The sequence below is a fragment of the Ascaphus truei genome, chromosome 17, assembly GCF_040206685.1.
Source record: "Ascaphus truei isolate aAscTru1 chromosome 17, aAscTru1.hap1, whole genome shotgun sequence".
Lineage (NCBI taxonomy): Eukaryota > Metazoa > Chordata > Amphibia > Anura > Ascaphidae > Ascaphus > Ascaphus truei.
The window spans coordinates 40125096-40149358 of record NC_134499.1 but is presented as its reverse complement, the minus strand read 5'-3'; the positions used below and the strand labels follow the sequence as shown (position 1 = coordinate 40149358).

The following is a 24263-nucleotide window of genomic DNA, read 5'->3' as shown; positions in this document are numbered from 1 at the left end:
ACTTTTCTTGCTGCCCCCCACCTGCTCCTCTCCGTTCTGAGCCCCCTCCTTACCTTGCGCGGCGTCATTTGACACCATGTTGCCAGGGACACAGGGACACAAGTGACGCCGGCAGAGTCCAGGTACGTTTTAGAGTTGCAGAGGCCTCATGCGATCCCCCGGCACATAAATTTAAATGCCTCGGGGAAGAGCGCGGGGCAACCGCCGCGCCCCCTCCCCCCCCAGACAAATCCAGCGCCCCCCACATCTTGTTAATTATATTCATTGTTGCATAGTGCAGTCTGACAATATACATACATACCTCAAAGTGTATATTGTGCCTACAGTATATAGAAGAAAAGGTTTTACATCAAAGGCCTCTTTCCTGCAAAACCTTAATTAGGGTAAGCATTGATGGCCCAATGGAAACCGAAACGTTATCCCATGTCCAACTAGATTGTCAGCTCTTTGCGGGAGGTCCATTGTTTCATACAACATTTGCGTAGCATTAGTGTTAATTCCTTTATACACACCAATTTATATGTTTCTACATAATCATTACCTGCGGCGAGTACACTTACGTTTTTAGTGTCCCGGACGTCATGAGCTCAGTAACAAGAACAATACATTTCTTTCCTTTAAGACACGATTCCCAGAAGTCATAAAATCGAACAATATTTGGATGTTGTAAACCTTTCAGCATTTCTGCTTCCTCTTTAAACCTTTGTCTTTCCAACTTTGTTAGTTTGCGGTCCTATGGATTAAAAAACAGAGGGGAGCTGGTATGTGACCAATGTATCTTTCATGTGCATTGTAGGTATTAAACTGGCCAGTGTCATCAATACAGAATAAGTGAAACGTTGTATTTCTTGCTGCATTATTGCCACATGTATAAAGCCATAACAGCATGTATTGTACATGGTGATACATTATTACAGATATAGCAAGGACTTATCCTCCATGCCACAGACAAATAAGCAAGGACTGATGTGTCTGGGACAGTATCTGCCTCAATGGAGCAAAAAGGGGAGGGGGGGGGGGGTGGAAGATATTTTCAAATGACCGAAAACAGTGAGGCATACTACAACTGTAGGTTGTTATTTTTGCAGACTTCATGACCTCAGCTGAAAGATAATAGGCAGATAGGATACAAGATGGTTATATGTCCGAGAGGAGGGTAAGGTGTTCTGCTTTGAATTTGGAGGTATGTGTGTATGTGTGTATGTGTGTATGTGTGTATGTGTGTATGTGTGTATGTGTGTATGTGTGTATGTGTGTATGTGTGTATGTGTGTATGTGTGTGTGTGTGTGTGTGTGTGTGTGTGTGTGTATGTGTGTATGTGTGTATGTGTGTATGTGTGTATGTGTGTATGTGTGTATGTACGCGTGTGTTTATGTGTACTTTTTTTAAAAATTTTACACAATGATTTATTTAGGTGCGATATATGGAAGAATAAAGCTTTACAGCTGTAAAATGCATTAAGACAAAAAGCTGGGTGTAAATTATGGAAACCCATCACAACCCACAGATAACTGGAAAAGCATAAATGATCTTAGAAAGCAGAATAAGCAATTACTGCACTGGCAAAACCAGCTTGCCTAATAAGTATTGATGAGTAGGATTGAGAGTCTACATACACACACTTTGCATCTTTTTACATGAGCACAAAACACTTATTAAAAGTATTTGTTTATAGCATCAGTAAAACTCTCCACTCCAAATCGTATTTCCTTTACGACCAAAGATAAAAGAAAACAAAAAGCAATATATATAGGAAATTAAATATTTATACTAGAAGATCTACTTGCACATTCTCCTGTGTGGGTTGGTATTAATGATCACAGAGAACGGACATTTCACATAAGTCTTCGCTTTGCGCTCGCGTGTGTCATTTTCAACTTTCGCAAACGATGCAAAAGTTGCAATTTTTGGCCCAACCCCCAAATATATTTCATGATCGTGTGAATACAATTCTCAAAAACGATAACATTTCACAGCTTTCGTCTAATTTCAAAACAAAAAAACAAACATTTTCAATGTGAAATTTTCAAAATGTACCCAAAAAATCAAATCAACTGGAAGACCAGTTCATGATCTATAGCAAAAAGGCGTATGCATCTTGCAGTTGGAAAAGTGTATCAAACACAACTACACGGCTGGAATGCATTGCAACCTTTAAAAAATAAACTAACCCCTTCCAAACTTTCAACACAGGACGTGTTCTTTCTTTAATAAAATAAACAAATGCCGAAATCCCTCTCCTGGCCTACTATTACATCTCATACTACTTACATAATTCGCCTCTCGTCTATAAACTCCTCTGCCTCTCCTTACATCTCAGCCCTAATTTCTTCCTATATACCTGGCCGACTAAAGGATGTCTTCTGTACCTCTTTTGCATCTAAAGCCCTCTCCCACCTTTCATGCTGCAACAGATGAGAAAGTTCTCGGACCGGAGGCTGTGTATGCAGACTTTCCCTCATGAAGCAAGTCACCTGTATCCAGGAGTGGTAACATGTACCCTAAACATGCCCTACCCGTTTGAATAACCTCCTTGTACGTGCATTTCTTACACTCTATATTGTCACAATATATTTACTTATTTACCCTATGAGAGTCGTGCGCTTTGTTTTCTTCTCTTTTACACTTTAGATGGTACCTACAACCTTTGATAAATATTCTCCCACCAACAGACTTTAGATGGTCCTTAGATGGTCCTCAAAACCAGGTGTTTGTCTACTGGTTAAATAGTTCTTGTGAAGCCATCATTAGTCAAATAGATAAATAAGCGGCTGATGAGTTTAGATTCAGGGATCATTATTTTTGACCCGATGCAAATGTGTATTTAAAAAAAAAATTATTCTTTAAGCACTACTGGTTTCTTTAAAGAAGCTAATAGTAGAAAAGTTATTTTGACATAATATGTGAGCTGCCCCCTAAAGTACGGTTGGATTTAAAGTCATGGTTACACTTATCTCAGTCTAAAGAAATCATTTCTTTAATACATAATGTGCGTGTTTACATTGTGCTTTTCCTGACTGCTCATTACAATGTAAATGTGTTGGTTGAAAGAAATGGTCTTAATAGATTGTATACATTCTCCTTGGCAAAGGATTGCAAAATGCGATTGGATTGATTAAATCCAGATTGTACTGGTGGAGACACCTCCCTGGATAGAAGTGTGCCGGACGTGCTCTCCAGAGAACGCTCAAGTGAAATCCAGGAGGTAAAATAGGTCATCCCCAGAAAGCAGATGAAATGGTTATGCAACTTGTGATGCATGCTATGATCATCAAAAACCACATTGCTATTGACGGCCGATATGAACGTTGATGAGATCAGAATAAATCACTCCCACAAGAATTGGAAATGCCATGTTCATTTAAAAGGAAACAATCAACAATTGTGTTAGTCACCATCTTCCAGCCAGGGAGAGAGAATTATGGGAATGTGGAACAGGGGGAAGGTGCCTTGCAGAGTTAGCAAGCACAAGAAATAGGTCATCTCTGTACGGTCTGGACCTGCAAAGCATTGCAATAAGGAAGGTTAAGGTCTTACAATGCCTCGTGACCATTTTAAGTCTACCATCGATTTTCAGTAACCCCTTTTTTTTTTGCCTTGCTCAAACATTTCCATCCTGGAATCAGCAAACACTGTATGCAAATAAGCACACTAAGGCCCTGGAGAGCAATCCCTTTGCTGTACTTTACATGAGTGGGGTTGTCACATGTTTACCAAGTATAACCTAATTGTGTTTGGTCTGCAACCACTTCCATCTTCAGAAGTATCAGTGACCTTGCTCAAACAGCGAAGTCCAGAGGATAAAACGACGGAGCAAGTCCAGTGATTCTGTTAGCGTTGCACATGTGTAATCCTGTAGGCAAATTTGCCAGGTAGTCACGGGGAAAACAAAATTAACAGAAAGCTGAAAGTGACACCAAATGTTCACACGGGAATGTACCTGGTATTCCCACCAGCAGTTTACCATCACAAATGGTATGTGAGTGGGAAGAACTAAGGCAGTGGTTTGATTTGTCTGTGGAAGACATACAAATCTATTCGTGGGATCTAGATATCTCACACACATTTTTGAGATTATTCACAACTCTTAACATGTGCTGCCTCTGATGCAGACACCTCTCTCAGTTAGAAGTTGTAGCTGTATATAACCACCCCCTTTATTAAGGATGCACAGTATAAAGATGTTGCAAACGCATCTGGTGCATAGCGCAAAGAAGACTGCGACATACTGCGGCTGCTACCAAGGAGTTAGATCTCATCCATCACTTGCCACAATGGATATTCCGAAAGTCACTCCTAGGTTGATGCATCACAAACAATGGCTAAAACGTCACTTAGATTTTGAAAAGTAATCTATTCCCTGCATTACTACTAATCTTGAACATTATCCAAATACCATTGTATGTGCTGATCAGCCAAAATGAGACTCTGCTGTACATTAAATAATATCTTGCAATGACCAGCAAATAGACAAAGCATCATATATCAATTATATTGATCTGGGCTTTTATTTTGGTAAGCAAGACTTTTTTCCCCTTTAAAGGAACACACACACACACACACACACACACACACACACACACACCACGATACTGCCATAGCAACCATTCTTTTACAATAAGATGCAGAAGAATCAGCAAAGGTGTGACACGTCACCAAAGCACCACCACAAGAATTGCTCAACACATTGAATTGGGAAGGAGTCAACCGTGAACATGTGAGCAGCGGCAGATTTCAATATCCACCACCCCTAGGCACGTATCTGTTGCGGCCCCTCCTTACCTGCTGCCCCCTCCTCTTTCTGAACCTTAGAACGTCACCACCAGGATGTTGCATGATGTCACTTTGCCATGGCAACGAGACTTCGTGATGTTACGTTGGTGACGTTCAATGCGGTCCAGATGGAGGAGGGGGCGGTAGGTAATGAGAGGGACGCAACAGATAAAATTGCTTTCCATCAAGCCCAAGAGCGTGGCAAAAAGTATATGGGGGTGGACATTTTTGCGGTCCCAAAATTGCCACCCTAGGCCCGGGGCTAATGGGAAATCTGCCACTGCAGATGGGTCACCTAGAATTTACTGACAACAGTCCTATTTTTGCCACAAGTCAAACCCGAGCACGTGGAAAACGTGGAAAACGTGGTGCTCCGTATGAATCTCAGCGAAGACCACCGTGATTTTCAAGAAATTTGCCAACTATACAAAGGTCGACAAATTGAATAAAACGAGAAAACGAGGTCGTGTTTCTTGCTGGACGAGGTAGGACATCTCTCAAGGGAACCTCTGTCGTGGCTCCAGGAAAGTGTTCTACCCGTGTATTCTGCCTGTGCTCACATATGGACCCTGAACAGAAAGAGAGTGCAGAGGTTTCAGACAACGCAGACACGCCTTTACATGGGTTAATGCTGCCACAGGTCTGCACAGGGTTTCAACACTAACTTTGTGAGGTCTGTGTTAGGGAGTAAGTGATACACAATGGACAGTAGCACCGACGGTTTGACATTTACCAGCTTCAGCCACTCGCTCCCCATTACGTTTCTCAGGAAGCCTGTGCCAAACCAGACCGCTTGGTTTTCCAAAAGTAGTTGTTTCATTTTACACACTGAAGAAATGCTGATGTTTTGGCCACAAAGAAATAGAAAGGGGAACATGCACAGGCAACAGAAGAGGGGAACATGCACAGGCAACAGAAGAAGGGGAACATGCACAGGCAACAGAAGGGGAATCTAATTCATTTTGTATTCAAAACTAAAACGTTTAATAAGTCACAGGACATCCATTTAATAGAGAAAAATGTTCTTCTTCCAGGTTCCAGAGCAAAGTAAGAGGGAAGAAGCCTGTAGATTAACGCTTTCAGAATACAATGACCATACAAATAAGCAACCTAATCAAGTGAAAAAAAGAAGGAGGATTATTCCTCCCAGAAAGATTAGTATATGTTCCTCAGTGTCAAAGAGATTAAATAGCCATTATGGCAGCGAATAAGGCCAAATCCTCAGCAGTTTATAATCTTTGCAGTAGCATACCCTTAAAATGTGTTACTTGCATAAAGTACCTGCTCTTATTTAGATATATCCCTCACAACCACAAAACAAGGGAAGTGAATCACTAGCGTACAGTTTAACACACGCAGCCCAAATCATGAATGCAAAAGTCAACCAATAGTGATCATATGAACCTTATAAATCTTACATCAGTTGCGTAGCTACGTCCAAAAATTGGCATTTTCGTTACAGAAAAAAAAATTACAAATATCAAATGCAAAATGTACATCTATCTATACGTCTGTATAGCAGCATGCAATATTCAGAAAAAAAATCCACCAATGGTAAAAGCGTACAATTCTGAAAAAGGGAGGCAACCCCAGTCATACAGTATCAGTGTGCGACGTCAAGATCTAATACTACTGAACAGGAAATCTGGAATGCAAAGTAACAGGGCAAACAAAATAAAAAGGTGTCTACGTATCCAAGACCAGAGGAGTTCTAGAGCAAGAGACGGATTATATGATTCCTTAATATTAGGGTGTTCATGAAGTAGGATAGACTTTGGTTACCAAAAGTGTATAAGTGTATACAGGCATACCCCGCATTAACGTACGCAATGGGACCGGAGCATGTATGTAAAGTGAAAATGTACTTAAAGTGAAGCACTGCCTTTTTTCCACTTGTCGATGCATGTATTGTACGGCAATCATCATATACGTGCATAACTGATGTAAATAACGCATTTGTAACAGGCTCTATAGTCTCCCCGCTTGCGCACAGCTTCGGTACAGGTAGGGAGCCGGTATTGCTGTTCAGGACGTGCTGACAGGCGCATGCGTGAGCTCCCGTTTGCCTATTGGGCGATGTGTACTTATTCGCGAGTGTACTTAAAGTGAGTGTCCTTAAATCGGGGGTATGCCTGTAGTTGTTAATTGAGGTTTAACTAAATTAAACCTTTTAAAAATATCAAAGCCAATAGTTTACAACAATTTTCCAAACCAAAGCACCTTCACTGAATAAATAAATACTTCAGCATCTTTCCCGGCTAGAAGCTGCATTCCTACACTAAACACAATTCAATATGCGATCGGCTGGAAGCCAGAAAGCTCACCTGTGTCTGCATTGTTGGTTCAGCTTCACCACTTCTCCCTATGCTTCCTTGTGCAATCAGTATAGAACAGGCCCAGCACATTAACAACTTAGGTTTCAAAATGCAACCAATGTCTGCAGTTTAGATTCAAATGAAAAAAAGGGCAAGAGAGGAGAAAAGGCAACATATGTCCTACACAGGGGTGGCCAACGCCAGTCCTCAAGGGCCACCAATAGGTCAGGTTTTCAGGATATCCCTGCTTCAGCAGAGTTGTCTCAGACAAAGACTGAGCCACCTGTGCTGAAGCTGCAGGGATAGCCAACTCCAGTCCTCAAAGGCCACCAACAAGGCAGGTATTGTGTATATCCCTGCTTCAGCACAAGTGACAGTCACCTGTGCTGAAGCAGGGATATCCAGAAAACCCAACCTGTTGGTGGCCCTTGAGTACTGGAGTGGGCTATCCCTGTGCTACATTGAAGGTACAGTATTCTAATAACCAAAAACTGCATTCATCTAAAAGCAATCAGGGGAGGTTTAAGAAATGTCCTGGTGCTCTAATCTTGGACATCTGTTACGTTAATCTGTAGTTTACTCTAAACTAGCATATTCTTGTTAATCGCAAATACCATTATTCTTTATATATATATAAAAAAAAAAAAATTCAACCTTAGAACAGATGTTCTCAAACTTTCTCATTACCAACCACTTCAATTTGACGAGTTGTTTGGTGAGGCGCCATTCTGGCCTCGTTCTAAATACTGGTCATAAATGTACAAAAAAAAGAAACAAAAAAACAACACAGCCTTCAAAACATATGCAGGGACCGATAAAAAAGGCATTAATTCAGGAGACCGCTGCTTGAATGTAATTTTGAAGGGCTGGGGGATTACCCAATATTTCTTTGGACCACCAATGATCCAGATTTTAAAAAGCAAGGTAATCTAAAGGGAGATAGCGTTATTGAAAGAGGTTTTAGTATTGTATGTGTAGCCATGCCTGGTCAGGCTACCAGTCTGCCCTCCCTGACATGCAAGTCCTGGTATGTGCAGGCAGTGTCAGGCCCAATCTTGGATTTTCCCCACCCCCCGCAGCGTCCTTGGGTGACAGGGGTGGAGGTGGGACAGGGTCTGTGTTCAGTTCAATTATGGGCTCAGACCTTGTTACCCCCCCCCCCCTCCATCCGTACTAGGGAAGCTGCAACTCTAAAATTGATTCAGTCGGAGTAGTGTTGTCTCGCCCTCTGGGGTGGGACTAGATTATCAGTCCTCAGCAAAATGGCTGCAGCATAGGAAAGGCCTCAAGCCTCAAAGCTGACCAAAAGGACCATCCAGAGGTCTGGGACCTAAGAGGAGCCTGTAATAAGTGTATATCCATTGTATGCTGGTTGCTGAATAAAGGATTTTCATGTTCAACTATACTCCTGGCCCGAATCTCCAGTCTATCAGGGGGAGTAGGTGATCGTTCTTCTGCAGGGACTGCCTCCAGTTCTCCTGGAGTCTGCTGAAGATGGAGGCACTGATACAAAGCGAAAGAACTATGCATTGACCTCAAAAAGCCTGTCCGGTTTTCCCCACAACATCGGCGGAACCTGAGCTCTCTTGCAAGCCAACAGGCATTATGCACCAACACACACCTAGTAGTGACACCACCTTCCATAGGGTGGGGGGAGAGGGGCTACATATGTAAGAATGAAGTATATTCCATAAACGCATCTTAAATGTAAGTGTAATGGGACACAAAGAATAGATGTCTAACTGTTAACAATATTAAAGATTTAAGCTACATAAGCCATATGTTAAAATTCCCAGCCACTCTGAGGCATCATGTGCTCTATCCGTCAAAATAGGGATATTACTTTAGACACTAATTTTAGCTCGTCAAGTTCAAGAATGAAAAGGTTTACAATAGATCTTCATTCCCAGTGGGGAGAGTTTGCTTATTTAATCTACAGTATTCCAATTTTCTTATGGTTTTTAAAACTACATTAGTTCAAACCTTGGTCACTGTAGGTTTAATACACGTAGGAAAACCGATATCCAATTTAATAAAAATACATGAGGAAAGTGAAATACACGCGCTCTCGAAAGCAACATTCATTGTGTTAATGAGAAGGGACGCCTGAACGTCAGCCGAGTATTACAAGAAATTCTATAACCATTAGAGGGAGAGTGGTAGGACTGGTTTTAAATGGATCGTGGCAAGACACATGGGACACAAACGAGTTACAATTTAAAGCTAATGGGCAGATGTTCCTTCTCAATCAAAGCTATGTGACCGAAGGGACCTGGTTAATTCCGGTCAGATATTGGTAAAAAGGAAGACCTGGGGAATAGAAATTATGAGTTTAGATAAAACGGAGAGTCTGCCATTTGCTTTAGGCGTCAGTTAATCCTGTTGCAAGTAGCAGAGTAACATGGAGTCCAGTTTGGCAAAGCCAACCCACCAACTAAAATTTGCCATCATACATCTGAATATTGTTCATTCCCAAAAAAAAAAAAGAGCAATCCATGCAATATCCTACACACGCACGTGTTTTTAAATAAATCCGTTTTGTAGTTTTGATAATACTTACTACATTTTTTAAATGTTAAAATTCAACTCAATGCCATTTTTAATGAGTTAATATACTGAGCATCTTTTGATTTCTATTGCAGGCTTTAGCCCACCTCCCCAGCAGTGCAAGATCTTTGTAACACTTTCCAGTTTGTGATTATTTGTTGCCAATGTTCCCAGCAGTTTTGAACTCTAAACTGATTTAGTTACCTTAGTAATATAAAGGATACATTGTAGCTGCTGAGTTACATTGACTGAAGGATTGATTTGAAACGGAAAGGCAGCCATTTAGTGAACCCTGGGAAACAGGATTTTGCTGGATGATCACGGGAGAACCGCTCGATCTGCAGCTTAGGTAATTAGTTTAAGAAAGATAATCAAATGCTGCATACGGGTATTTTTTTGTTTAATCTGCTGGGATTGTCTCTAAGGAACCTGTACTTCTATACCAGGCGCTCCACAGAGAACAATAAACCCATTGTATTAGAAAAAAGTAATGAGGTCAAAGAATATAGGATTCCCTAAGAATTGTTACTGCATTCCACAGTGAATGTCATTAATATTTATTGTAGGGTAAATTGAAGTTCCTTTGGGGAAACAATATAGCAGATACATATAACATTGAAGTTGGGCACAATCCTTGAGAAACATAAAAGGTCACAGAGCCTGGGGAAGGCCACAAATCAATTTTATAGCATACCAAGAAGTCGTCATCGAAAATGCCAGCACCGAATCTGGCCTTCCTCTAAGGGGTCGGCAATAAACAACATGGACATGAAACACATTCAGAGTGCAGCCATTTAGCAGGTCTGTGTGATTACACCCTGAGCACACGCATGACCAATTACCAATATTTTTTAATTGGCTTCTTTAAAAAAAGCATCAAGTATTATTAAAAAAAAAATGTAAGCAGGACTTTATTATATGGTGGGTGAAATGTTTAAATCCGATATGGGCCTATGAACCCAGCATATGTATTTTCTGCTGTACAGATGTAGCAGACGTTATTGTATCCATTGGTGCATTCCCGCGGGGGAAATAGTGTGTTTGCCCTGCGCCCCCTTTTTTGCTTGCAGACGATGCAAGAAAATGGCCGCATCACCCACTGGCGCGCAACATCTGCACCTTCGACTGTCAAAGACGAAATGATAGAGGCCCGTATTTACTAAGCAGTTTCATGTCAGAACACTTTCCGGCACCGCACGATACCCTACAGCCCGGTCACTTGAATGTCTGTAAGGCGTCTCCCAGCTGCAGGAGGCGCGTTGCTTTGAAAATGCGGCCAAATCTCGTACCAGAGCCAGCATTCCACCCGGGTTTTGAAAGGAGTTGTGTTACTTCCTTTTCCGGGGTCTCCAAACAATCATTAGGTGTCTGTCCCACCGGGAGAAGGCAACTATAGCGTCTCAGAAAGTGGTAAACGCGAAACACGACAGACACAGCAAAATGGTAACATTTACACGCAAGAATTTCCCCCAACATGATTTAAAGAAGCAATTACACCAAGAACATACTAAAAAGGTACTTCCCTTCCTTAGAGCATTTTTACTGGATCAAAGTTTCAGACCCCTGCGTTCACGGGCTCACTTCGGTACCTAGAAATGCAGACACAGAGTAGATCCGAATCTTCGAAATGTAAAAATAAAAGGTTAAGTCTGGGCAATGTTGTAATGTCCCTGCCCTGGATTTATTGGCGCCCTAGAACGCACGTCCTTATGGTCAAGCATCAATCCTACGAAGCGATAGATTGCATCGATGATGCTCACCTGCACATTTGGGTCACAATAAAAATTGCAATGTCCAATCGGTTTCCAGTACATTCTGTCAAGAACCAATACAATTAAAATGAAAAATATGCCTGTGTAGTAATTCTTGCATTTGACTTTAATAAAGACGGTACTATTTTGCAGTAAGACGGGATATGCCACGGTCTAGGATATTTGATCGTTGACATTTTGTTGCTACCGAATGACCGCTGGCGCTTGTCCACTACTCACCTTGCCACCGGGACACTCGCCCGCGAAGGTAAGTCCCTAATCTGAACCCTTATACTAACCACAAAAACCCCTAAAGTTACCCCCCTACCCTACATGCTCAAACTTCCCTTATGTTAGAAGTGGGCGGCGGCTCAGTGTCCAGCGGCAGAGGGTGTCTGTCTGCAGGTCGTGGCGAAATGGCCACAACCAAACGTCCCATTCTGGACATGCCAGACATTTCTGAAACATTTCACAGTACAATGCTTTTCTTTATGCAGGTTGTGTTTAGTTTATTTCCCACACATTCCAACCGCATACACCTGGTATTAGGGCCGGGTAATGGGACATGTCGAGTGGGGGTCCGTGCACACAAACAGGGAGCGAGCAGCATGCCGAGTGGGGGTCCGTGCACACAAACAGGGAGCGAGCAGCATGCCGAGTGGGGGTCCGTGCACACAAACAGGGAGCGAGCAGCATGCAGAGTAGGGGTCCGTGCACACAAACAGGGAGCGAGCAGCATGCAGAGTAGGGGTCCGCGCACACAAACAGGGAGCGAGCAGCATGCAGAGTAGGGGTCCGCGCACACAAACAGACTGAACAGATTATGCAAAGATCTGGTCCTCATTTCAGAACACACTACACGTGGATATACAGTGTGTGTGTTAGATATAGAGATATACACACACACACACGTATATACATAACGCCAGTCCCCCTCCTCCCCCAAGTCATACAATGTGCGGCTGCTATCTAGATAAACTCATCAAATATTTACCAGCCCACGAATCCTTGGTGCTGGGAGCTGTGCCAGCAGCTACAAGACGTGAGACAGCAGCTACAAGACGTGAGACAGCAGATATTTTTCTCCCTATTCGCAAGGATAACCGAACATAAATCGCACTTTTAAAATACTAGCTGCTGTGCATTTAATGGCAGGTGCAATAAAGGCGTCATTTGATGTGTAAACACGTGCTAAACAGGAGTGTTTCCAGGAGAATATATCTATAATCTCATCATGTGCATGTCTGCATCTGCTCCACTGGTAGGGCTCCGAAACGGGCATTACAGGAACATTTGATGATGTTGCAGTTAGTGACATTATCTCCTGGGCCTTTTTGGACTAGTTTTGAAACAGGGGGTCTTTAGAGATTAATTTCAGCTCCGGTGACCCCTTGCTTACCAGACAGTCCTCTGTTATCCAACGGAATCCGTTCTGGAAGTAGCGTTGGATAGTGAAACCGGTGTAAAGTGAGTCCCATGTTAATCAGTGGCGGGGAGTGTTGGATAACGCATTCCGGCGTCGGATAACGGCCCATAGTGAGGCATTGTAAAGCGTTGGATATGCCATTCGTTGTAAAGGGAAACGTTGAATAGCGAGGACTCCCTGTACTAGTAACATCCTGGATGGGCGCAGAAATGTTTATATGAAAAGTGCCTCAGGGCAAAAGAAGCTGCGACATCAGCCTGTGCGGTACGTGGACCTTTAAACAGATACTTGCATCGGAAGGGGTTGCCGGTATCTCGGGAAGCTGGACACACACGCACACACACACACACGAGGTTGTAGAGGCAAGTCAATAACTACATTCTTCTAGTACGGAGGAAACGGCGAATAAATGTTTTGACAGGAAAAAGTATGCATTAAAAAATGAAAGGTATTTTAATAGGACGCATTCGGAAGAAGATTAGGTGTCTGTGTTTCAATAGAAATATCAAGAAATTCCAAGTCAGGAAGGGCGTTTAGTGCGTTTTGTTTTACCTATGTCACTAATAATAAATATTATTACTATTTTCCCCAAAGGGAAAGCTCCTTTAGTGATTGCTGCACGTGCATGGATGCAGGGAGTGAACATCTTTCCAAAAGTAAAGAGAATGAACATTTAAACATTCATCATCTCTAGAATTTTGGTACTCTGAATGTTTCTTCCCCCCCCCCCCTCCCCCCACTGGGTGTTACAGTTTCCATTATATAAAAAAATAATGAAGGGATAAAATCAATAATAAAAAGGGATTTATCAGTGAAATCCTGTGTCCCCTTCGCCGGCTTGCTGGATGTGGCGTCCAGACAAGATGTCACAACAGGCTATTGCTGTGTAAATAGCCAGTCTTTGTATAATATAAATCAGAGGTACGGGGAGCAGGCATGCGAAGCAATCCGCTGCAATATTATACTACGAATGCACAGCCGGAGCCCCGTGACATGCAGAAACTTCACATGACCCCCTTTATTTACCAAGAACTTCAACTTCGCCTGCGGAGGAGATTCCACATTCCATTACCTACACAGACGGACATTGCTCAAATCAAAAACATGTGTCCAGCATAGAGCAGTGCCGCGTGCCTCTACAATGGACATAGAATCACCTGAAAAATGCAATATATACCGTAGAGCTCAAAAAGAAAAAACCCCGGGGGTATGTATAAAAGTAATTCATCAAAAGTGACAAAGTAGCCATTGTCAAATTACAATCCCTGGGTTCCAGCAGCCATGTATTGCAAAAAGTCCAGTAGATGTCAACAAACACGTTTGGGATAAGGTCGCGCTAGTGTCGCGCTAGTGTCGCGCCATGTATCAAGACCAGGTGCGACAGTCTTCATTGACTGCCGGCATCCCCACAAGATGGACGGATAAACCCACGTAAACCTCCATGCGTTTCGCACTGAACTAACTTCCTCAGGGGTCCCAGTGTCATGTGCAAAGGCTCAACATATAAATCAACTTTATTAATAAACACCATATCCCATTAGGAATCGCATTGTGGCACAAGAATTTAAAGTGAAAGTGCATTAATTGCACTGAAGTGAAAAAACAAGTGCATACTGACCAATATATATTGGATAGTTATGTATAATGAAAGTTATAGGAGCATTATGTATATATATGAAGATCATATGAAGTAAAAATATTAAATACTATATGAATGTTTCAAGATGAATAGAACCACAATACAATTCCCAAATTGTTTACAAAATCAATCATTTATATACAATTGGAAGAATGCTCTTAAATTTAAGATGTGGGGGATATCAACAGAAACGGTAGTTTGATTTACCTGGTTGGTGTGTGCATAAGAGCATACTGAAGTTTAGCGAGTAGTGTCATCCAGGGCGAATTACAGGTTTTGTGCAACATGTGAATTTTCTGATGGGTTTTGAAATTAGATAGAGAAGGTGCTTGGAGGACATTGGTAGGGAAAGGGTTTCCAAGGTAGGTACAACATATGAGAAGGGTTAATGGTGTGAGCTGTAGTGACAATGGGAGAGAAGACAGGCCCTGAGCAGAGAGCAAGAAGGGGTACAGAGATTAAAGAGAAGATAGAGGGGCAGAGGAGCGGAAAGTATTGAAAGAGAAGAAGATTTCTGTAGTGAATGTGGAGTTCAATATGGGGCTAACAGGGCTTTTATGAGGAATGAAGCAGAGACTGATCGATTGTTTAAAATGATTCAGGGATCACTTCTCACTAACAGATTGAAAGTGGTGAGGCAGGGAGGCCAGTGAGAAGGTTGCAGTGGCCCAGGCGGGAGAGGATTAGGGCATGTATTATTTTTGACAGAGAAAAGGTTACATTTTAGCAATGTTGTGGAAAATGGCAAGATTTAGCAATTGCATGAGAGGTTGAGAGAGAATTAAATAAGACCCAAAACAACTGTTGAGGAACTGGATACATTGTAGTGTGTGCCAATGATTGAGGGAAGAGGCACAAAAGGGGCATGATGTAGATGGGATGATGAGCCGATCAGTCGTTGACACAAGTTCAAGGCGTCTAGCTACCATCCAGGAGAAGATTCCCGTGACACAGCTGGAGACCTGGGACTGTATTGAAGATATGGGGTTGGGCATGGATAGATATAGTTGTGTCATCTCCATACAGGGGATACTTGAAGTCAAATTCATTAATACAAAAGGGCACCATGGAAGAGTGAATAGACGAGAAACATACAAGACGAGATCCCAGTACAGGGCCTTGAGGTACACCAATAAATAAAACAGAGGAGAGAGGAGTTTGTAATAGATGAGGAACGATGAGAGGGCTTTGTCCCAAGCACCAATAGACTGGAAAGTGTAAAGGAGGGTGGTCAGAAGTATTAAAGGCCTTAGGCCGCTACCATGGCTACGATTTACTCTGTGTCATGAATGTTTTAGAACCATTTTAGTCCAAATTGTCTATAGTGCTTGTTGGTAGTCACATGCTTGGGCCACCTTTTCCATTCAGAACACCCCTGCTGCTGGCAGAGTAAACGGCACTCCCAAATACTGCTCTGCAAAAGGGGGACTACAAATGCATCAGAAAGGAACCATCCCACCTAGTCTTGAGGACTGGCGCACCCCTGTTCTGGGTAATAACTGCGTCATTGCGAGCTTTAAAGACCACACACGGTGAACAAAGTGAGGGAAGGTTTTCGGATCAGTATATTTTAAAAATGGCTAACTTTACATACGAGGATTAAAACATACACATACTGAAATGCAGTGCTAGTCTAGTAATAAAGCAAGTTAAACATACTGCAGGTCACATTTTTTTTTATACAACCATGTGGTCTTTTTAAACAAGGTATAATGTGTATGTATATACCGTGGAGGTTACACTGAATATTATGCCACTGGTAAAATTAAACTGGTAGTTACTAGGTGAGGGTTATGAAGTATTTGGGGGGGGAAAAAAAACACACACACACCTTCCTCTTCATTATTTAATTGCGAAAGAATTAGGAGTGACAGGTGGTCAGGACACGCATCTGCAGGTCTCCCGATATAGGATTGTGGCTCAGGTCAAAATGAGTTGGGTTTAAAGATTCATGTTTGGGAGTCACCTTGAGGATACAGGTATTGGAATCTCACATTGTCGATCTCCAAGGGGAGAACCTATTGCCAGGTATCAGAGGTAACGGTTCAGAAAGCTGTACACACACACACACACACACACACACACACACACACTTTGTATTCTTCTTTGTTTAGCTCTCCAGTACTCCAACATTTTCTTATCTTAACCCCGAGAGCATGTTGCTTTTCCAATCTTCAGTTACAGAAGTCATTTTGGCAAGTTACAGCAGGAGTGGGGAGCGTACAGCAGTTGAATGTAATATGTTGATAGAATCTAATCATATAATAAGTTACCATATAGTACCTGGAAAAGGCTCAGGTCAGCACTGCTGGCTGTCGGACAGCACTGAAATCTGCCGTACACGTACGGTCCAACGGGAATTAGGCAACATATATTGCCAAGTTAATTGAGGTCTTAAGTTTTGGACGTTTAGCCTGGAAATGAGTAAATCTGCATTTATATCATTTTTAAACATCCCTTATTCCAACCCCCTTCCCATTTTGTCCTCCAATAGGGAAGGGGACTGCATAAATCAGTTTGGAAATCGCATGTACCAGAAAGCTGTGTAATGCGGCAGGCATAAACAGGGGTCCATGCTAAAATGGATAAGAAGCAAAAAGGTGCTCATTTGCATGTCATTTCCCAGAATCCCTGGCTGCAGTGGAAGCACTGCATACTAGGAGATAATGGGGAAGTGCAGGGCTGCAGACCTGTCCCACACATGTTAATGTGCTCTCAATATACTTTATTTGCTGTACATATATAAACCCCCCCCCCCACCCCTCCAAATTTAAACTCCTGTCTGCTCCTTTAAAAACAGACTTCACAAACTTTGCTACCTAACCTTACCGTATATGTTAATTCAGTAAAGAAATCTGGTGCATATATGTAGCACTGATTGTCTTATGGTTTGCAGCTTGGAGACCATATTAGAATTGTCCCGTTATGGATTTCCAGCTCCTATGACAAAATGGCATAAACTAACCCTGGTAATGATATAAGTGAATGCTGTATTCTGCCATTCACCAGAATCGGTGTTAAAATGTATAGTGATAGGTTAGAAAAAGCATTTAGAGTCCAGATTGTAGTAATTACAGATATCGAAGCCAATTATTCCATTGCAATCCCTTCTGCACTATAAAGGCGTCTAACCTCACCTGACCTGCTTTGCCCAAGAGCAGAAGGTTGATAGACTTGTTCCTGTCCGCTGTGAATGTATAACCTGAAAAAATAGGTTAACTCCTTCAGCCACAGGAAGTTATATAGCATTTTGCAATTAGTTTCTACAAATGTAGCAAAAAACACACAGTCTGCGGTACCACCGTTAAAAATAAATTAAAACCACACCGCGTCGCCAGAAACCATGTTTGCCACGGTCGTGCTGCAGATAGAGGGGGGGGGGTGGTGTTTCCGCATTGGAACCCTCAAAAGCATTAGGCCGAGTCCCCGGTATCGCACACTACGACGTGCGCACCACAAACCACAGTACAGCCCTCTATGGCGCAGGCCCCAGTGGTTGTGGGTGCACAAAGCACTGTGACGCGTACGCTGACAGGGCGTTGTGGTCGCGCGCAGCCAATGGCAGGGCAGATATGCCCTGTCATGGCCCCGCCCCTCCTTGCTCTCCCCTACAGACGGCCGGTCGCAACTTTAGTCTCTGCACGCACCGCCATGCCGCCAGCCGCGCAGCAGGGAGGACTGGGCCATAGCCTTAGGCTGCAGCCAGGGTGACGCCGAGCGGGCGCACGTCGCAACGAAACACATTGCTACTATGTGAGCACTCAGATGTTTGCAGAGACGTAAATTTGTTTCTGCCGCGTCACGTTAGCGGTTCACCCAATGAGGGCGAACAAGCTCAGTGACGTCATGGCCGTGCCCCCCCCACAACTACCTGGCCAGGAATTGCATGGCCAAGCAGAGCGCATGACGTCACGGCGCTCGAGCGCCAGCGCACACGCTCCCAGCCTGGCCGCAGCCTTACCGTCTCTGGCGCCGCAGCGTGTCCTGGAAAGTCTCTTGCTACATCGTCAAATGGAAACGTTGCGTACAGAAACGGCGCGGGATATCCAGCATTGCACTCATTTCATAACCCATGTAAGCAATTTCCAAGTGCACCGCGAATACATTCCCATATTCAGAAATTAGACAATGAAAAATAAAGAAATATCAAATAAATGAAGTGGCTCTGTGTCAGATTAAAAAATAAAGTATTAAACACTGTACGATCCTACCGACTACTACAGATAGGCAATACATGGCTGCACGCTTTAAAAAGGAGGCTGAACAAATGCTTTGGTATGTGGTTTTATTTTCCATCTCACCAAAGCGCTTCTCACATAAAAAGTGCAAATAATGGCTTGCGTCTGTAACACTCACGGTTGAAGCATCTCCAGCTCCTTGAGATGTGCCTTCAGAACGGTACACTTGGAACAGATTGCTTACAACATAATTCTTTTTTTAGACACAAGATGTGATAGATGTTCATATAGTTTTGATACAAACACGTTTTGCTGCTTCTCCGAGCACTGGGATTAAATAAAAGGGTGGGGGCCATGATAAAGGGGTGTTTGATTGACATATAGGACACTGGAATAAACCAAGCCATATGTAGATTATATACGATTAACACTTTATCTTAATCAAACATGATTTTAGAAAACCTTGAGACTGCAACATGCTACTATAAAAAGTGCTTGCGTTCCATTGCAATACCTCACAGCAAGGAAAGGGTTACGCGGGTGCTGCTAAACTCCAGTCCTCAAGAAACACCCCCTCCCCCCCCCCCCCCCCCAGCACAGGTGGCTCATACACTCGGTCTTTGAGCCTCTGATTGAGTCACCGTCAAAGAGCGAGCATCTGAGCCACCCGTGCGGCAGCTGGGGTTCCCTGAAAACCTGACCTGTTGGGGGCTTGAAGACTGAAGTTTAGCATTCCTGCTCTAGCATCCCACATGTAACCCTTTCCCTGCTGTGAGGTCTTGCAATGCCTCTGGCAGCCAAAAGGTTAATAAAGCCACTTGGATTTTAAAAACGGTGGATAGAAAAAAGGGAGTCACTCTAAATGCCCAAAACAAAAAGCACCAGGAACCCATCATTTCACAAAACGCTACAAAACGCTACAAACCGTGACACGCACGATTCTTAAAGAGCTCAATATTGGGCTACAGCCATTGTATGGTATATGTTCTTGTATAATAGATGCCATGCTGGATTAGGAGAGTTTAGAAGCTGCACAGAGTTCAGATCGTGCAATCACATTGTGGTTCATGGGGACCCCGGAGATGAGCAAGTTCTCACCGTTGGAACTGGTATGAAAACTAGGTTCTCCTATTTAGGACCGGGTCATTACCACTAGGTAGGGTGTCCAGACGTCCCTGTAGCCTCCAAATGTCTTCATTTTCTTGGCACTTGCCGGCCACACATGCGCGATAACGGCCCTGGAAAAAATATGGTCTCCCTGCCACTTGGAGATTTCTCCTCACTTACTGGATAGGACCTCTCTCTGGTGGAGCTTAGAGCAGGATCCCAACCCTTTTACATTACTTGCAGAAGAGAAGCAAATTGGAGCACATGGAAAATATAATATATGTCCTACCTATTATACAGAATATTCTACTTCAGCACATGACATTAGTAACATAGGAACAGCACAGGGTTTGCCCACTACATCACTTATTTGGTCATTCGAGTAGTACAGATGGCCTTAAAATCTTGTTGGGTCTCTTCCAATGGGTAGAGCACCCATTGACTTCCAAATCTCAAAAAACAGCTCTCCCCCTTGTGAAGATATCTGAACACACCTAAGATACCTTGGAAATTAGCCATATTGAAATATGCAAAATGGTTTGCCAGGTGCAGTATCTCAGGTATGTTCCCAGCTCTCCACATGTTGTATAGAAGTGTTTTGGAGATGTACAAGTCCTCATTGCTTTACTATATTGGCCTCTCCTGCAAAAGCTCTTTTTCAATGTTGGGATGGAAAATACTTGGCAAATTTCTTGTCAACTTTAACAAGGTTGCAAAACGTTTGCCATTTAAAAAAAAAAAAAAAAATAATAATATTAATTTTTTTTTTTTAAACCACAAAAACATTTACGTGGTTCACAAACTCCAGCCGAACTGCAGGGCTCGCGCATCTGTGACATCACAATAACAAGCACATGCTACTGGCGCGCGTCTGCAGGCTGAAATTTGTTTTCCGATTGGATGGCCACGTCACGTGACGCGGCAGACGCAACCCAAAAACACCAACAGTCTCCCGTTTTGCAGCAGCAAGCGGGGAGACAGTCACATTTGGTAAAGGCAGTTTTCACTGCCTAATACCAAATTGTTTTTGCACTGCGTGGTGTCGCTACGAGCGTTTCTCTGTATAATCGCAGCCTAAGCTTGCAATCGTTTCGTGCTCCCATTATAAAATTTGTCAAAAATCCTGATTGTATGCCCAAGTTCCAACATCATTGCTGCTTCAATCAGTGTAACTCAGCAGCTACAATGTATTCCTTATTACGAGATATTCAACTAGTAGGCTCTGATATATTGATGTATGTATATTATATAGGACTATTCCGCCTGGAGTTACCTATTGCGCTGCTGCACCTCCTAGAAACGTTGGTGTATTTCTATACATTAGATCGCTTCACCTCCCGCCTTTATTATACACACACTTTAATTGGTGGCCTTACTAAATGGAATAGAAGTATATGCAATATTCCATCAATTACACACACCTGGGCGTCTGCCTCTTATGAGGATTTTTAATTACACTGTGTATATGTTCACTTGTTTATAAATATATTAATACAATTTTATCTTGACTTTTTAGACCTATGTGAACATATATCTTAAATATATGTCAATGTCAATATATCAATATATGGTCAGCCTCAGGTCTGTTGACCCCTTGTGGAGAAATCTTGAATCTCACGGACAATCCATCCACCTACCTTTTCCCCCCCACAGTGAGTGCTACAGATGGGATCTTTTCTAGTTCCGCTAGGAACCTACCTTGTTAAAATGATACAGAAGAAAATGGTCAATATAGATTTTAACGTGTAAAAAATGTATCTTTGGCATAAATTTGGCTGCACCCTTAGCCGTGGAAAGACACCATTTAATGTATCAATGTCTCTTGCAAATAATGGAAACTACACTGTGTTGTGTACATCAATAAAGACTGAATACCCAAAAGGTGCGCTGAATCAATTAAAAATCAGAGTGGGTGTCATCTTCCACGACTTCACACAGAGCATTGGTCGATCAGCTAGCACCTCACGCAATATATGTGGTAGGTTGTAATTATCTTTTATTGGACCAACGTGAAAGGTCGTTGGTTATAGATGAGCTTCCAGAATCACAGAAATGTTCTCTAGATGTATACAGGCATACCCCACATTAACGTACCCAATGGGACCGGAGCATGTATGTAATGTGAAAATGTATTTAAAGTGAAGCACTACCTTTTCCCACTTATCGATGCATGTACTGTACTGAAATCGTCATATACGTGCATAACTGATGGAAAATATGCATGTGTAACAGGCTCTATAGTCTCCCCGCTTGCCCACAGCTTCGGTACAGGTAGGGAGCCGGTATTGCTGTTCAGGACGCGAGCTGCCGTTTGCCTATTGGGCGATATGTCCTTAATCGCGAGTGTACTTAAAGTGAGTGTCCTTAAACCGGGGTATGCCTGTATGTAAATATGGGGTTCCATAGAACTGTATATAGCTAGAAACTGTAGGCTTTTACAATTAAAAAAAGTCAGAAAGTAGAGTTACGCAGCACACAGAGTCCAAAGAATCAACAAATGTCGGTGCTCAATGCTGAAAAGGGAAATCCTGTAGAGCAGGGGGGCACAAATCCAGTCCTCAAGACCCCTCCAACAGGTCAGGTTCTGGATATCCCTGCTTCAGCACAAGAGGCTCAATCGAAGACTGCACCACCTGATCTGAAGCAGAGATATCCCGAACACCTGACCTTGAGGACTTGAGTTGGCCACCCCTGTTAGGCAAAGAGCAAAAATACAAACACAAGCACTTTATCAGAAGCTACAGTAAAAAGGTGCAGATTCTTACAACACCGAAGCAAACCAGCGGCATGGGCTTGTTCTAGGACTATAGTGCTGTGTTTTTATGGCGACTGGAAGTACGACAAGGGTTTTACTACTTTATCGCCTCCATTTTTTCAAAGTCCTTCGTCTGAGCAGGATCTGCCCTCCTCAGAAACTGCCCCAGGTCTCTGTCTCCAGACAGGGGAGGGTATATAATCAGTGTTGTACGTGCCATGGACAGGGGACGGAGAGTATATAATCAGTGTGTCGTACGTGTCAATGGTGTTCTGCAGAAACCTGCGCTCTATTAACCTACCAGCCTTTGAGTCCACTTTACGGTCCTCCCTCTCTCTCAGCCCTGCCTCAGACCCCGACAACCTGGTCAGGTACTACAACTCTGCCCTGTCCTCCTCTCTTGGTCTACATGCCCCGCTTTCTCTCTGCCGCACTCGCCCTTCTAACCCCAGACCCTGGCTAAATTCCCACATGCGCATGCGGTGTTCCTCCACTCGTTTCTCTGAACACCTCTAGCGGAAATTTCACACTCACAGACATCCTTCACTACACATTTATGCTGTCCTGTTTCAGCTCTGCCCTCTCGCAAACGAAACAAGCCTACTTTTCTTCACTAATCAACACGCATAAATCTAACCCACGCCGACTGTTCTCTGTCTTTGACTCTCTACTCAGAGACCACCCCCCCTGCCCTGCTGCCTCTTCTTCCTCCATCATACCTCCATCAATGAAATCCAGTGGTGCAGTATTCCTAGATTTTGCAAAGGCTTTTGATACAGTTGATCATGTTATCCTGCTTAACAAACTCCAGAGCTCTGGAATAGGGAAACATGCTTTAAACTGGTTTCAGTCCTACCTATCAGGAAGATCCCAACATGTGTCCATCTCAGGCTCTAACTCCAACCCCCTGGATATCACCTGTGGTGTCCCGCAAGGCTCTGTTCTGGGGCCCCTACTCTTCTCAGTGTTCATTAATGATCTTCCCACAGCTTGTAAGGAAGCCTCAATACACATGTATGCAGATGACACAATCCTATATGCAACAGCCATAGCCTCTCTGACCTTCAACACATACTTCAGTCTGACTTTTTCAGACTCGAAAATTTGATTTCTCAAAACAAACTGTTTTTAAACACTGACAAGACTGTAACAATGGTATTTGGGACCAAGACTAAATTTGTAAAGCTTCCAGTGACTGAGCTCCTGATTAGAACCAACGCTAACACCACCCTAACACCTGTCACTAGTTTTAAATACCTGGGCTTATGGTTTGACTCCCACTTAACATTCGGGATGCACATTGATACCCTGACAACCAAGACCTACGCCAAACTAGGGGTACTTTACAGGAAAAAATCCTCCCTAAGTCTCCTGGTCAGAAAGCGTATCGCACAGCAAATGCTAATGCCAATAATTGACTATGGAGACATAGTATATGGCTCGGCACCTCAAACCCACCTTAGCAAACCTGACACCCTCTACAATTCAATTTGTCATTTTGTTCTCCAATGCAACTACAACACACATCACTGCGAAATGCTCAAAGAACTAGATTGGTCATCACTAGAGTCTAGGCGCAAAGTTCACCTTTCCTGTCTTGCCTTTAAATTCTTCATGGGCAAGCTACCCAGCTACCTGAACAAGCTCCTCACCCCTACCACTTGCAGCACTTATCACCTGAGATCAGACTCCAAAAGACTGTTCATGGTCCCAAGGCTCAACAAAGTATCCGGACGTTCCTCCTCCTACCGTGCACCCCAAAACTGGAACA

The 24263-nt window shown here is 43.1% G+C and overlaps 1 protein-coding gene across 12 annotated transcripts in view; it reads right to left on the bottom strand.

Moving 5' to 3' along the window:
• Window positions 1-24263, bottom strand: part of WNK2 (WNK lysine deficient protein kinase 2) — a 105473-nt gene that overhangs the window by 67109 nt on the left and 14101 nt on the right. For all 12 annotated transcript variants that reach the window (XM_075574910.1, XM_075574911.1, XM_075574916.1 and 9 more), the window contains one exon: window positions 561-733. In XM_075574910.1, coding sequence (XP_075431025.1) covers window positions 561-733 — 173 coding nt within the window. The remainder of the gene's footprint in view (window positions 1-560; window positions 734-24263) is intronic.